The 13931-nt window shown below is 44.3% G+C and overlaps 4 protein-coding genes across 4 annotated transcripts; 3 read left to right on the top strand and 1 right to left on the bottom strand.

The window, feature by feature from the left end:
• Positions 1 to 1056: 1056 nt before the first annotated feature.
• On the top strand, positions 1057 to 3597 carry O0I10_011407 (uncharacterized protein; the record flags this gene model as incomplete). The annotated part of the gene is made up of 1 exon (XM_058491375.1): positions 1057 to 3597. The coding sequence occupies one exon, from the start codon at positions 1057 to 1059 to the stop codon at positions 3595 to 3597; it is 2541 nt and encodes an 846-aa protein (XP_058337859.1).
• Positions 3598 to 4488: 891 nt separating this feature from the next.
• On the top strand, positions 4489 to 6590 carry O0I10_011408 (uncharacterized protein; the record flags this gene model as incomplete). The annotated part of the gene is made up of 7 exons (XM_058491376.1): positions 4489 to 4578; positions 4639 to 4678; positions 4757 to 4818; positions 4871 to 4934; positions 4992 to 5099; positions 5162 to 5196; positions 5262 to 6590. 7 exons carry the CDS (start codon positions 4489 to 4491, stop codon positions 6588 to 6590), a joined length of 1728 nt encoding a protein of 575 aa, XP_058337860.1.
• Positions 6591 to 6844: 254 nt separating this feature from the next.
• Positions 6845 to 7801, top strand: O0I10_011409 (uncharacterized protein; the record flags this gene model as incomplete). Its single annotated transcript, XM_058491377.1, has 2 exons — positions 6845 to 7591; positions 7661 to 7801. The coding sequence occupies 2 exons, from the start codon at positions 6845 to 6847 to the stop codon at positions 7799 to 7801; spliced, it is 888 nt and encodes a 295-aa protein (XP_058337861.1).
• A 52-nt stretch (positions 7802 to 7853) lies between these two features.
• Positions 7854 to 8879, bottom strand: O0I10_011410 (uncharacterized protein; the record flags this gene model as incomplete). The annotated part of the gene is made up of 2 exons (XM_058491378.1): positions 7854 to 8480; positions 8709 to 8879. 2 exons carry the CDS (start codon positions 8877 to 8879, stop codon positions 7854 to 7856), a joined length of 798 nt encoding a protein of 265 aa, XP_058337862.1.
• Between the last annotated feature and the right edge of the window lie 5052 nt (positions 8880 to 13931).

Genomic DNA, 13931 nt, shown 5'->3' on the forward strand with positions numbered 1-13931 from the left:
ACGACGATGATATGATGATTTCCCTTAAACACAGATCACACCTTGGCAAGGAAACCTTCTTTTAAAAATACTGCATACATACAAAGGGCACTGATTGACGGCACCACCATAACAACAGCAAAGATGCATGCATACTGGAGGGGTGCATTAATGAACAGCTGCGACAAAGAAACACACACACCCAGTCCTTTCCACGTCCCACCCCCCCCCAAAAAAGTACCCTTTTTATATAATGATGTTTAGCCACATACAAGCATATGGCGTGTTATCAAGTACTTAAGTGATGTGTGAAAGTAAATGATCCCATGAGCAACATTCCTATTCTCCGTCTTAACTTGGCATACTTATTGAAAAAGAGAGGGAGAGCGAGAGAGAAAACGAGGCTCGTCATCTAGGATCAGCCGTATCCCGTGAAACGTTGTGTTGTCATCACATGGAACACGATAGCCCGTCAGTTCGCGTGTTTTTGTTTCAGGTTTTCACTTCCCGTGATTCCAAAACACTCATTTAACCTCATTTTTTCATCCATTGATCTTGTTCCTTTCCACTTTTGCATATATTATTGTATGGTGGCCCCCCCTTTACACATGATCTAATCATGATTCCCGCCATCATTTCTTCTTTCTTTCGAAAATTATACTCGCACGGTCATTCATTTTGTTGTCATCATCCAAGACATAGCAACAACCTTTTATAATATGATGGGTGGGTGGTGAGTAACGATGATGACGATGATGATGTGGCATGAGTGGGAGAATAAAAAAAAGAGAGTTAATGAGCACATAATAGTGCCACTGAGATATGTGTGTGACCAAGCACAGCCAATGTGATATCGGTTTCAAGACGAGAGGGTTATTCGGGACAAGATGAAAAGAGCACAAGCAGACGACATTGGTTAATGGGATGGGAGTACAAGAAAGGGAGACCCTGAATTAGCTCAACAGGGTGCGATGTTAGCTAATCCGCGATATCCGCGATAAAAAGTGGGGTAAAGAAGGGCTCATCCCATTCCCGCGGTTTGTTTCCTTCCCTCTTTCTTTCCCTATTACAAACACAATGACAATCACAGACTCGCGTAAAGACATTGGGCAATTGTTCATGTGTGGCTTCCACGGCTTGGAACCCACAGCCGGCATCATTGACCTCATTGAGAACCACAATCTCGGCTCTGTCATCCTCTTCTCTCGCAACATTGAGTCTCCCGAACAAGTTCGTCGTTTGACACGCTCACTTCAAGACATTGCTCGTAAAGCAGGACACAAGCGACCTCTCTTTATTGCTGTGGATCAAGAAAATGGCGTTGTGCGACGCTTGGGGCAGAGCGGGACCTATTTGCCTGGGAATATGGGATTGGGTGCTCTTGGATCAGCGACGGCAGCTAAACAAGTGGCCAAAGCAACATCAAAAGAGCTACTTGCATTGGGTATCAATTGGAACCTTGCACCCGTGGTTGACGTCAACAACAATGCGCTGAACCCTGTCATTGGAGTACGATCTTATGGCGAAGATCCCAACGAGGTGGCAAGATTGGGTCGTGCTCAAGTGGAAGGATATCAGGAAGGCAACGTGGCAACAAGCATTAAGCATTTCCCTGGTCATGGTGATACAGCTACAGATTCACATTTGGGCGTCCCAGTGATTGATAAGACACGCGAAGAATTGGAACAAGTGGAATTGGTGCCTTTTCGTCAATTGATGTCGACAGCTACTTCAATCATGGTTGCTCATATGCAATTGCCACGTCTTGGTGCTTCTACACATGTATCAAGCTTGTCGCCTGCTATTGTGCGTGATATGTTGCGAAAGGATATGGGTTACCAAGGAGTGATCATTACCGATTGCCTGGAGATGGACGCTGTCAAGGAAACGGTGGGTGTTCCCAATGGCTCATTGTTAGCACTACAAGCAGGCAATGATATTGTGATGATATCACACACATACGAGTTTCAACGTGATGCATTTGCCAAGGTGGAACAAGAGATCGAGACCGTGGATGAAATTGAAGCTCGTTTGGAACGTGTTGCCAAGCTCAAGGATCGGTTCCTATCATGGGACAATGTGTTTGAGGATATGCAACCACAACGTGAACAAGGTGCCGCTCTCAGCAAGATGCTTTATGATCGTATCCCTACCATTGTACGCAATCGTTCCAACGTCTTGCCTATGAAGCCCAAGTCATCAGATCGCATTTTATTCTTGGCAGCACATGTACCCACCACGCTTGCTATTGATTCAGAAAAGGAGCCTTTCAACTCTTTTTATGGTGCTCTTCAGCAACATCACGCCAATGTCGAGTATATTATTTATGATGAAAGTTCCCCCGACATGTCCGACACAATTAGCCAAGCTGAGTGGATCATTGTCGGCACAGCCAACGCCAACTTGCATCCATTCCAAGCTCGCATGGTACAACTTGCTCACAACATTGCCAAGGATCGTCTCGCTGTGGTCTCAGTCATCAACCCATATGATCTCTCCGTTTTCGAGGACGTGGATACTTATGTCGTTACTTATGAATACACACCACCTGCACATGAAGCGGCTGTTCGAACCCTCTTTGGTGCCACAACTCCCGCAAGCAGACTCCCAATCTCAATTCCCAAATTGGCAGCAGCTGATACTACGCCCGTATTCAACATTGAGGCTTACAACCATGAGAATCATTTCAAAGGAGTGGTCAACTTGTGGAACGATGTTTATGGTGCCGATTGGCCTTTGACGGAGGAAAAGATTGATCTCGTATTGGCCAGCACGCAAAAGGGCCAACATTGGGTAGCAACCGATGTCGCTGGTTACGTGATTGGTTTTGTGGCTACGCAGATGGTTTGGGATCAAGAGGCCAACAAGGATACGGGCGAGATTTTATTACTTGTGGTGTCATCTTTGGAGAGGAACCGTGGCATTGGGTCTCAGTTGCACAAACAAGCATTGACGCATTTCGAACAACATGATCTTGCACGTATACGATTGGGCTCAGCAACACCACGCTTCTTCCCCGGTATCCCACAAGGCGATGCCAGCAATGAAGGATTCTTTGAACGACGTGGATGGAAATTGGACAACATTGTATGGGATCTCAAGAGCATGGGTGACGCTTTGATACTGCCAGAAGGAATCATGGATCGTATGCAACGAGAGGACATCCATTTTGCTGCCATTCGTCCCGAGGACATTGAGCAGCTTTATACTTTTCAAGAACGCTACTTTCCTTTTTGGCTCTCCACATACAAGCATCATGCTGCTCTAGGTGATTATCAGGATTTGATTGTTGCACGTGAAAACAATGACACCACTGGACGCATTGTCGGCAGCCTTTTGGTACATACGACCGGACAATCAAACGCCAAACGCACGGATTTGATTTGGACAAATGACAAGCTCTTTGGCCAAGCAAGTGGTGGTATGGCATGCGTGGGCGTAGCATCCGAAGAACGAGGTCGTGGTATTGGACTGGGTTTGGTGGCATATGCCAATCAGCTACTCAAGAAACGTGGTGTGACAAAGGCCTATGTGGATTGGGTGGAGCTCCTTGACTTTTATCGTCGAGCTGGTTATGAGCCATGGCGTAGCTATCGCATTGCTACACGTCAGCAGTAGTAGATGTAGACTTCTATCCCTTATTATAGTTATCATTTCATTGAATGAGGAGTATAATACATTATGCCTTGTCAAACAGCTACTTTGGTTCATTGTGTCCCTATCATGCAGCACCTACTATTGTCTCATTCAAACATTGTAATGCCATTAATTAACATTATGCCGGCAGTACCAGAGCGATAAAAGACCGGGAATGGATTTCCTATATGTAGATGCCGGCAAGTTACGGTTACCCATTAAGCGAGTCTTTTCGGCTTGTATTTCTCTTTTACATCTAGCAACGAGTATAATGCCGTAGATGTAGATGATCAAGATAAAAGCCATCCCATGACGATGTTGTTGATGGATTACATACAACATCCACACATATCTGGTCGTGATAAGATTGATCCCATTCATGTGATGGCATGGGTTTATCAGCATACAGAGCCTTTTTTCCCCGGATGGAGATGTTATGCTGGTGATGGAAAGTACAGAAAAAAGACAAAGAGGATATCTTATCATGGGCGTATGAGTGAGACGGAGCATCGAGGTGGTTATCGGAACCTGACAAGGAAACAGCCTTGCTGATCACACCAATCACGGGAGCCTATTCGCTGCTTATCGGAGGGCACACCTTGCTTATCAGCATGCATAACACTTGTCTTATCTCTTGGATGCCTTTCTTGTCTAGCAGCACTCTCCCTACCATCATCATTCCTGCATTTCCCTCGCTATCTTATCCATTGTCTCATTTTTATTACATAGGTGTATATATAAACAATAACACATTTTGCATGGGCAATAAAGATAAAGTACGCATCCATTTCTTTCGCACACACTACATTTCCCCAACATACCACTGCTCTTTTTGCGAACGCTATAAGCACATCAATCACATCCCATCCAAACATGGATCCGGCAACAACACCATCAACATCCGAAATCGATTCAGGCAATACTGCTTGGGTTTTGATTTGCTCTGCTCTTGTCTTTCTCATGGTGGGTATTAACATTGCATTGCTGCTCTACCGTATTTTAACTAAAGTGCAATAATAACAGACCCCTGCTCTTGGTTTATTCTATGCTGGCCTTGCACAAGGTATAATATCATCCATCAATACGATCATGATGCCTTTCAAAATACCTTCAATCTTCTAACGATCTTCGTATTTTCTAGCCAAAAATGCGCTGTCTCTCATGTATTTGACAATGCTGTGCGTTGCCGTCGTCTCATTTCAGGTATTTGATACCATGTTTTGGTAAGAGCAACCTTGTTAACGCTCATCCATAGTGGTATGTTTTTGGTTACTCTCTCGCCTTTTCTCCCAATGCTGGTCCCTTTATTGGTGATTCAAGTGAGTATAAACACCTATGCCATTTGCCTCTTACATCCTTGCTAATGCAACCCATAGCCAACTTTTTGCTTCGTGGTGTTGGTATTTCCCCTGCATTTGAAGGCCAAAGCATCCCAGCCATGGTTTACATGATCTTCCAAGCCATGTTTGCTTGCTTGACACCTGGTAAGCTGAAACGGCTATAGCATCATCCTTTGTACTTAATGTGTACTTTTTACAACGATTAGCTCTTGCTTTTGGTGCTGCTGCAGAGCGTATGTCGGTAAGCCATCACAACGTCTTTGTTAAAAGTTCCCCTTGTTTATCATCTTTTATTTCATGTAATAGCTTGGTCCATCTATCATCTTCATTTTTGTGTGGACCACCGTAGTATATGATATTATCACTTGCTGGGTATGGAATCCCAATGGTTGGCTATACAAGATGGGTGCCATGGACTTTGCTGGTGGTGCTACAGTACACGCATCAAGTGGTCTTGCTGCTGTTGCCTATGCCTTGGTACTTGGCAAACGTCGTGACTACCATGAAAACAACAACAACCCTCATAACGTCTCCTTTGTATACATCGGCCTTGCTTTTCTTTGGTTTGGCTGGTTTGCTTTCAACGCTGGTAGTGGTCTTGCAGCTGATGCACGTGCCGCCAACTCATTCGTTGCAACACATCTTGCTGCTTGTGTTGCAGCTGTTGTTTGGGTGCTTATCGATTGGCTCTATACTCGAAAATGGAGCGTCGTTGGCTTGTGTACGGGTGTTGTTGCTGGTCTTGCCACCATTACCCCAGGATCAGGATTTGTGTCCCCTAGCAGTGCGTTACTTTTTGGTCTCCTTGGCAGCATTGCATGCAACTATGCCATTCGATACAAGCACAAGTACGGCTTTGACGATGCCCTTGATGTATTTACCGTGCACTATGTTGGCGGCATTGTGGGATTACTTTTGACAGGCGTCTTTGCTGAGAGGTACATTATCAGCTTGGGAAGCCCTCCTGGCACACCTCTTGAAGACGTTCAAATTGGTGGTTGGCTCGATGGTCATTGGATGCAAGTACCCATACAACTTGCCATGATTGCTGCTGTCTCAGGATGGTCATTTGTTGTTACATACATTATCCTGCTTGTCATCAACAAGATCCCTTACATGCAAGTCCGATTGCATCATGAAGATGAGCGTATTGGTACTGATTATGCCCAAATGGGTGAACGTGCATACAATTACATCCAATGGGAAGAAGAAATGAGACGTGTCAACAGCCAAATGACAAGCGATCAACAATCCCAACATACTATCAAGAAGGGCGGTGTTTTACACAGCATTCGTCGTTTACTTATGGCGGACAATCACACTGTTGTCAAAGGCGTCCCTGCATTGATCGAAGAGCCTGTGCTTGATTATGGCCAACCTAAGGAAATGGGTTCTCTCAAGGCCAAGATACCTACCGGCAACGACGTGATTACAACATCATCCATTGCAAGTATCCACCAATTGGAAGAGCAACAACCACCTCATCCTCCACCACCAGCTGCTGTGGTTGAAAACGGTGAACATCACCATAGCAGCAGGGGTAGTACTATTGTGCACCAGAGTGGTAGCAGCAGCAGCAGTAGTGATAGCAACACGCCATCTGCCGATGACAACAAGGAAAAAAGCAATGCGTAATAGCTGAATTTATTAACGTTCACAACAAACAACCCTCATCCCTTTCTCCTATTATCCATGTGTTATATATCTTTTGCTCTTTTGCTTCTCATCATGTTTATACCTTAATAGTCTTCTTTGTAACATAATCCATAAATACACCCACTATTTTGACAATTACCATGCGTTGGTCTATGACCGTGTGCGTGCTCACGAATGTGTAAACAACTCAACGACACCTTTCATTCTCTCTCGTTTTCAATAAACCAGCCTGAATGGAAATTCCATGCCCTTTTTCTTTTCCCTCCCTTCTCATGTCGACCTTCAGGCACCATTCTTTGCCTCCTGTTACCATCACCCTAACAGATATTGTCTTTGCTACCATTGATCCTAAGACAACAACGACGAGTACATATCCACTTGACAACGCTAGTAATAATTCAGCATCTTCGCCATCACAACCCACACGTCATCAGCAGCATGATCGATGGCTACATCAGTTACTGCCGGTATTGGGCGTCTTTGCCATCATTGGACTATTATCTATCCTTGGCCTACTTGTATACCTAGCATACAGGTTTTATCGAGCTGATCGTGATCGTAATGCTGGTATTGGTGGTGGTCGTGGTCGTGGAAGGAGGCGAACAAGAAATCCCGATGATGATACAGCTTCTGGAATGCCATGGATGGCAGCAGCAGCAGCAGCAGAAGCAGCTAACGAAGAATACGATGAGAGTGATAGCGATAATAATAATAAGAGATCACCTGGTCTTACACGATTTGTACGTAAATGGCATCCACCACCATCCCCAGACCAAGGAATGTATGATGATCCATCATTCATCTCACGGACATTTGTTCCCATGGATACATCACCTATGACACTTGTGCCACGATCAGAGGTGTTACGTGACCCTGCAAGGCGACGAGGCATTGATGCATTAGACTTATGGGAACAAAAACATCAACCACGGTATCCATCATCAGCTTCATCTTCTGAAACGGTCCAAGTGTCACCACGGGTAAGTATTTCTAAATGATGGATTCATCCTGGCTGTATGCTAAATGTAAGCTTTTTGTAATAACAATAGCAGCAGCAACAGCAAATGCCACAACATCAAGATGAGCCAGGTGCAGGATCATCATCGTCATCACCTAGTCATGTGGCAATAGCTCGTCAAGCACTTGAAAAGAGTCGATTGGAAAATAGTAGTAGCCAATGGCTGGTATAACAAACATGTCTTTTTCAATCTTCTTTTATTATTACATTACACAACCAACATTTTAATTCATGGATTGTACCAAGCTATTAATAAACTCGGCACGATCGCCCTGTTCACCACCTTCAATAAAGTGGTTCAACTTGCGAGTACGCCAGCCGCCATTGGGGTTTGAAAGCTTGAAAGGCCACAAAAAGTTGTTGACTTGCTTGAAATGGGGACCCACAGTAACCAACTCGTGAATCAAATCCTCCACACACATGACATTGTATTTAGCAAGAGATTGCTCAATGACAGAGTTATCGTGGATAGGGATGCGTTGGTTGTTGATCTTGGCATAGCCACGCTTATACACGAGCTCACGCACAGTCTTCAAATTGGGAGTACCATAGGTGACATAAGGCTGAACAAGCTGAAGCATGGAAAGGGTAGCCTTGTTGGCCTTGACAAAGGTAGCCGAGTTGATTTGGAGCAAACGCAACAATTGAAGCACCTTGCGTGGCTTGGGAGGAATGTTGTTGATACCACGAATACGCACCACCAACAAAAGCTTGGGTTGAGCAGGCACATAAAAGTTGCCATTGGCCTTGGCTTGACGACGCAATGCAATCTCCTTACGCTCGGCAGAGATGTATTCAGCATGATAGCGACGAGCACGATTGAAAATTTCACGACGCTTGACGCGCTTTTCCTATTGTTCAAAACGATGGTTAGAATCATGACATGGGATAAATCATATATGCCTATCCACCCTCTTCGCTTTAAATGTGCATACATCAGACCCGAAAGATGGTTAACGTGTTAGGCATCATTGCTTCCAAGCTAGCCAACGGATGGGTTGCCCCAATTCATCATAAACAATACAACATTGCGAAAAAGAGATGGAATGGCAGGTAATAAAAAAAGAGATGATACTTGCCTTCTTGAGAGCCAATTGCTTTGCAGCAGCATTAGCAGTAGCCTGTGCATCGGCAGTCTGCTTTTTCACAAGCGTCTCGGGCACAAGGATATCAGTAGTAGTAGGTACAGTGCTAGAACGTGGTGAATCCCCAAATAAGTCTTCCAAAGCCAATCTTTTCCCCAATGGCATGCAAGGCAATAAATAACGCAATACAATCTAGATGATTCATCTTCCTTGTAAAAGGAAGAAGAGATCAACCAGGATTGCGTGCAAGGATAAAGCAGCTTCCTCGACAAGCTGGCAAGAACACGAGTACGCAAAAGCGTAACGTCAAATCCCAATAACCCAAGTTCCTCATTACCGACGCAAAAGCGTGAGGCAAAGCGAACAAGTGAAATGGATGATATGACTCACGTATTCCCAGCATGTAAGGTACTGAATGTATTTAAGGAGAACAACGTATGATAGCGCTATAGCTCCCATCTCCCCCATTTTCAGGCCTGATAGCAGACACTGGGGTTTTCGGTAGAGTGCAGCATACGCATACACAATACAAGCCTATGCAGGAACAACATTTCCAAAAGCAAATAGAACTTTCACTTACTAGGAAACCATGATAGAACGTATAGACAATAAAAAAAGATCAAGTATATACAAGAGAAGAAAGAAACGTGTTTGGGCTTGCCTCCCCTGACAAAAATTTTTGAAGCTTCTCATCGCGTGGCTGGTTTTAGTTTGAACACCAGCTCACTTTTCCTAGCCAGCGGATCGGGGTGCTCGCTTCGCTGGTGAAGGTTTGATCATGAACAATGCACCCTATTCATAGCTTACCAGCTAATAGCCTCCTCCTCCCATGTCCAATTCTTTCCCAATCCACCGCATGTGAACGACTCTTCTGTTGCAGCGCGTTATTGCCATCCTTCAAATGTCATGATCCAAGAGAATTTGGCTGAGTAACACTGGAACAGGGATCGTATCAATCAAATCATCATCTCCCCTACATTTGGCCGCTCCCATTCAAAATTTTCATAATGAAGTGTGAGGTCTTTGTTAGAACAAAGTTGATCAGCATGCCCGAGAGCACCTTGTGTAAGAGTTTCAAGTTCGAGATACGCAATCTCGCCGTGGCCCGTCCACCTCACTTGTGTTCCCATCCGTTCATCGTCTCTCCCCATTTTGGATCGCCCCGCATCCAAAGTCTTTGTAATGAAGTCTACACCTTTTAAATGAATGAAGTTGATCAGCAGGTCCCAGCGAACCTTCTGATAAAGTTTCAGGTTCGAAAAGGGGAATCCCAAGGTAATACATACTATTTCGATAAATCATGAATCGGCGCCGTCCTCCATTTCCCGATTTACATAGTAAACCCACATTGTATCCTCCCATTCCAAATTTTCAAATGAAACATGAGGTCTTTTTTAGATCAACGTGATCAGCATGACCAAGGGCACATTGTGTAAAAGTTTCAGGTTCGAGAGGGGCAATCTCAATATCAAAGTTTGATGTACAGTGTTCATGCATTTATACAAGAGGTGTCCAATCTATTAAATTTCCACTGCTTCCACTCCCACGACTTCTTGTCTCTTTCCTCCCTTTCCCAATTGTTGCCCCATTCAAGTATACAACTACCACCTGCGAACGATTTTCCTGCTTCAACCCATCATGTCCATCCTACGATTGCCTTGATCCGATTGCCGTTGACTGAATGGCAAATCCATGGCGTGTACACCCCACTACAGCACCCGCGTTTCTTGACACTTCACGTTCTCTTGTACACTCCTCTACCACGACCAATCGTAACAGCGTTCATTCCAGTAGTTGCTACTACCGAGGCTTTACTCCATCGTCTCAAGCAGCGTTCACGATGTTGTCACTCCACTACAACACCCACTTTTGTATACGCCTTTACACGACCAAACGCACCAAGCAGTTGCCTTTACCTCATCGCCTCACGTTACCTGCAGCAACATGCCTTACAGCCTTGTTGCATGGATCAGCAGATAGCCGATTGTATACAAGCAGCTTTATTTACGTGTAGCAACTTGCTTTGATGCATACGACTTCCAATGGATGATCCCATATCAGCTATCAAGTACCCTGCAATGCGAGCAATCTTCACCTGGTTGAGCTGCAATGAAAGTGACCAAGAAAGAGGTAGACAAAGATCCGGATGGGAAAGGAAGCATATCAGCAGCGATCACAGAGGCACTTTTCAACCAACATTGGATTTGCAATGGTTATCATGAATGGATGCAATCAAGTGCAGTGATGGGGAATCCTGGAATGTTGCTTTGGTTAATTGTCGCGTCGTCAGCAGGAAGGATGGGCCATGTTGCGTGAATACGGCTGAGGATGATGATGGATTGGATGGCATGGATAAGAGGGCTTGTATCTTTGAGGAAAGATGGGTTGCCGCCATGGATGGTATTGGAATATCGAAGTCAAGGCACGCACAGCAGCTAGTTTGCAATCATGGATGAAGGCGCTTACGACGGCAGCAACCAAGAATACAATGACACAACGATACCCGCTGTTTCTATGTGGTCCACTGGTTGGCTTTTGGAATGAAAGGCAGGATAGAAATTTGAAGGCTGGAAGGCGAGATTGGATTACCTACATGATTGTATCGAGACGCTTTTGTTCCTTTTGTCATATTCCATTCATTAAAGCTTCCTTATTCATATGCTGATAGACAATATACAGTGGCAATTCATAGCGGATAGTACAGGTTTAAATAGACGCCTGCATTTCAAGATAATAAATCCATAGTAATGGTACCCAATAATCGTGCTTGTTATGGAAGCTTGGTCCATCGTAAGCTTGAATCATTATGTCGAAGAAAGAGTGAGCTCTGGTACTGTACAATGTGGCACGAGTACATGCATATGCTTACCTATGAAAACTATCAGCATGCGCTATGTACCTTGTATGTATATCCTTATATGAGAACGAACCCTGGGGACAAACAATACCATTAACGCTCATAGCCTTGAATGCACTGATCACTTTGGCTTGTTATGCATACCATGGTTCATCCGAAAAAGTTCCCAAGAGGTCTACTATAGGCGGACCATACTATAGGGGAAAAATGTCAATCATGCACTCTCCACCAATAAGAATCCTTCAAGCCCTGCACCTCTCCTTTTTATTACACAAGCGAGTTTCTCTGCGTCTTTTGCTCTGACAGGGTCCAGCTACTTGACAATGAACAAAGACCACTCTTCATATAGCATCACATCTACAAACATAAAGGTGCCTGTATCTCCAAACTTTACAATGAAACGTGGGGTTTTGAATAGAGCAATGGGCTCGGCTTGGTCAACAGCACCTTGTGTGAAAGTTTCGCGTTCAATGTCGCAAACAGCCCAAAAAATATTTTTAAGTCGTCGAAAAATGTTTCAAGAGGTCGACCCCCGGATCCAGTTTGGCTGGTAGCGACATTGGGCAAATCTGGGAATGGCCACGATGAACTTCATATTTTGACACAAGATCGCTTTGACCCCGCCGAGCACGTTGATCTATTAAAGAGCCCACGTTTGATTGTAAAGTTCGCACCTTTATGTTTGTAAGCGTGATGCTATATGAGAAGTGGTCTTTGTTCATTGTCAAGTAGGTGGACCCTGACAGAGCAAAAGATGCAGAAGGACCTCTTTGTGTAACTCGGCTACTTTACATGACTGGAAGGATGGAAGGATGACACTGAATACTATTGACAATGGCCCATATCTTGCGAGCTATCAGCCCATTCCTCCCAATCATCTTTTTTTCCCAAACCAATGCATATAAACGATTGTCCTGCTCCAAGCCAGCATGCCCATCATTCAACTTTCTTGATCCGTGTTGATTTGACTGAACAAAGCTCACACACAAAACATCATCCAATTTCACAAAGATCATTTTGCAAAGTTATTTGTAACATGCCACTTGATAGCACATTCCTCCCATTCACCTTTTTTACCCAATCCATTGCATACGAACGATTCTCCTGCTCCAGCACATCACTTCCATCATTGAACTTTCTTGATCCGAGAGGATTTGATTGAACAACGCTTAAACAAGAAACATCATTGAACCTACTTAATTTCCACTCCTTCCACTCCCTGCTTCTTGCCTTTTCCTCCCATTCTCAACTGTTGGCCCATTCAAGTATACAACTACCACCTGCGAACGATTGTCCTGCTTCAACCCATCATGTCAATCCTACAGCTGCCTTGATCCGATTGTCTTTGACTGAATGGCAGCTTCATGGCGTGTACACAGCCGTCTTGTCATTCTTCTACAACACACGAGTCTCTTGATACAATGCAACGTCTTGGACGCTCCTTCACCACAATCAAACGTAACAGCATTCAATCCAGCAGTTGCCATTGTCTCAAGCAGCGTTCTTTACTTGCAGCAACCTGGGCTCACAGTCCTTTTCACGTGAACAGCATATAGCCAGCCATTGTATAGCAGCATCTTTATTTACGTGTAGCAACTTGTTTCAATACATATGACTTCTGATGGATAAGGATCTGAATACTGTTTTGATTCATGGGATGGAAGGAATTGGATGTATAAAACACGTGGAAAAAGGGTGTATCTATTGTCAACTTGACCTTGATGCTATCATGCTGAACGATTGGTACATTGAATTCTCGTTCTTTACAATGTCAAAACGATTGCTTGAAGAAGAGAATGGGCTGATCAAGGGGTGGGTGCTTTTCATGATGCAATCCAAAATGGATGGGTTTTTGCGTACATGGTCTCAGATGTAGTAAGTATATGCGTATGTCACAAGATTTGTATCGCATAGGATGGAAACATAGCAGGCAACACCTACAATCACCATGTCAGTTTCTTGTTTCTCGTCGTTCACTTCAGTGTGTGTTGTTGCACATCCATATCCATATCCATATCCATCGCCTTGTTGATAAACAAATCCATGTCGCTATGCCGTGTTCTGCATCTTGGCCGTACTTTGCGTGATGGCATTGCTCCTCTTTGTTGTTGTCGAAAGTAAAAGAGAATAAAGGATGTTCCCCAAACGCCTTGTGAATGACCCTGATGCATTTCAGGCTGTCCCTTTGTTCAGCTTGTTGCTTGATTCTCACCCCACTAGCCTTTACCCGATATGATGAATTGAATGAGAGCAAGGCAATGCTGGATGACTGATGATGCATTGCATCTCTTGGCAGCACCCACCATTGATGCATTGTCTTCATGTTCAATTTGATTTCTACCTATGCAAGAATGATTTTT

Source organism: Lichtheimia ornata (assembly GCF_029851405.1).
Source record: "Lichtheimia ornata isolate CBS 291.66 chromosome Unknown scaffold00089, whole genome shotgun sequence".
Taxonomy (NCBI): Eukaryota; Fungi; Mucoromycota; class Mucoromycetes; order Mucorales; family Lichtheimiaceae; genus Lichtheimia; species Lichtheimia ornata.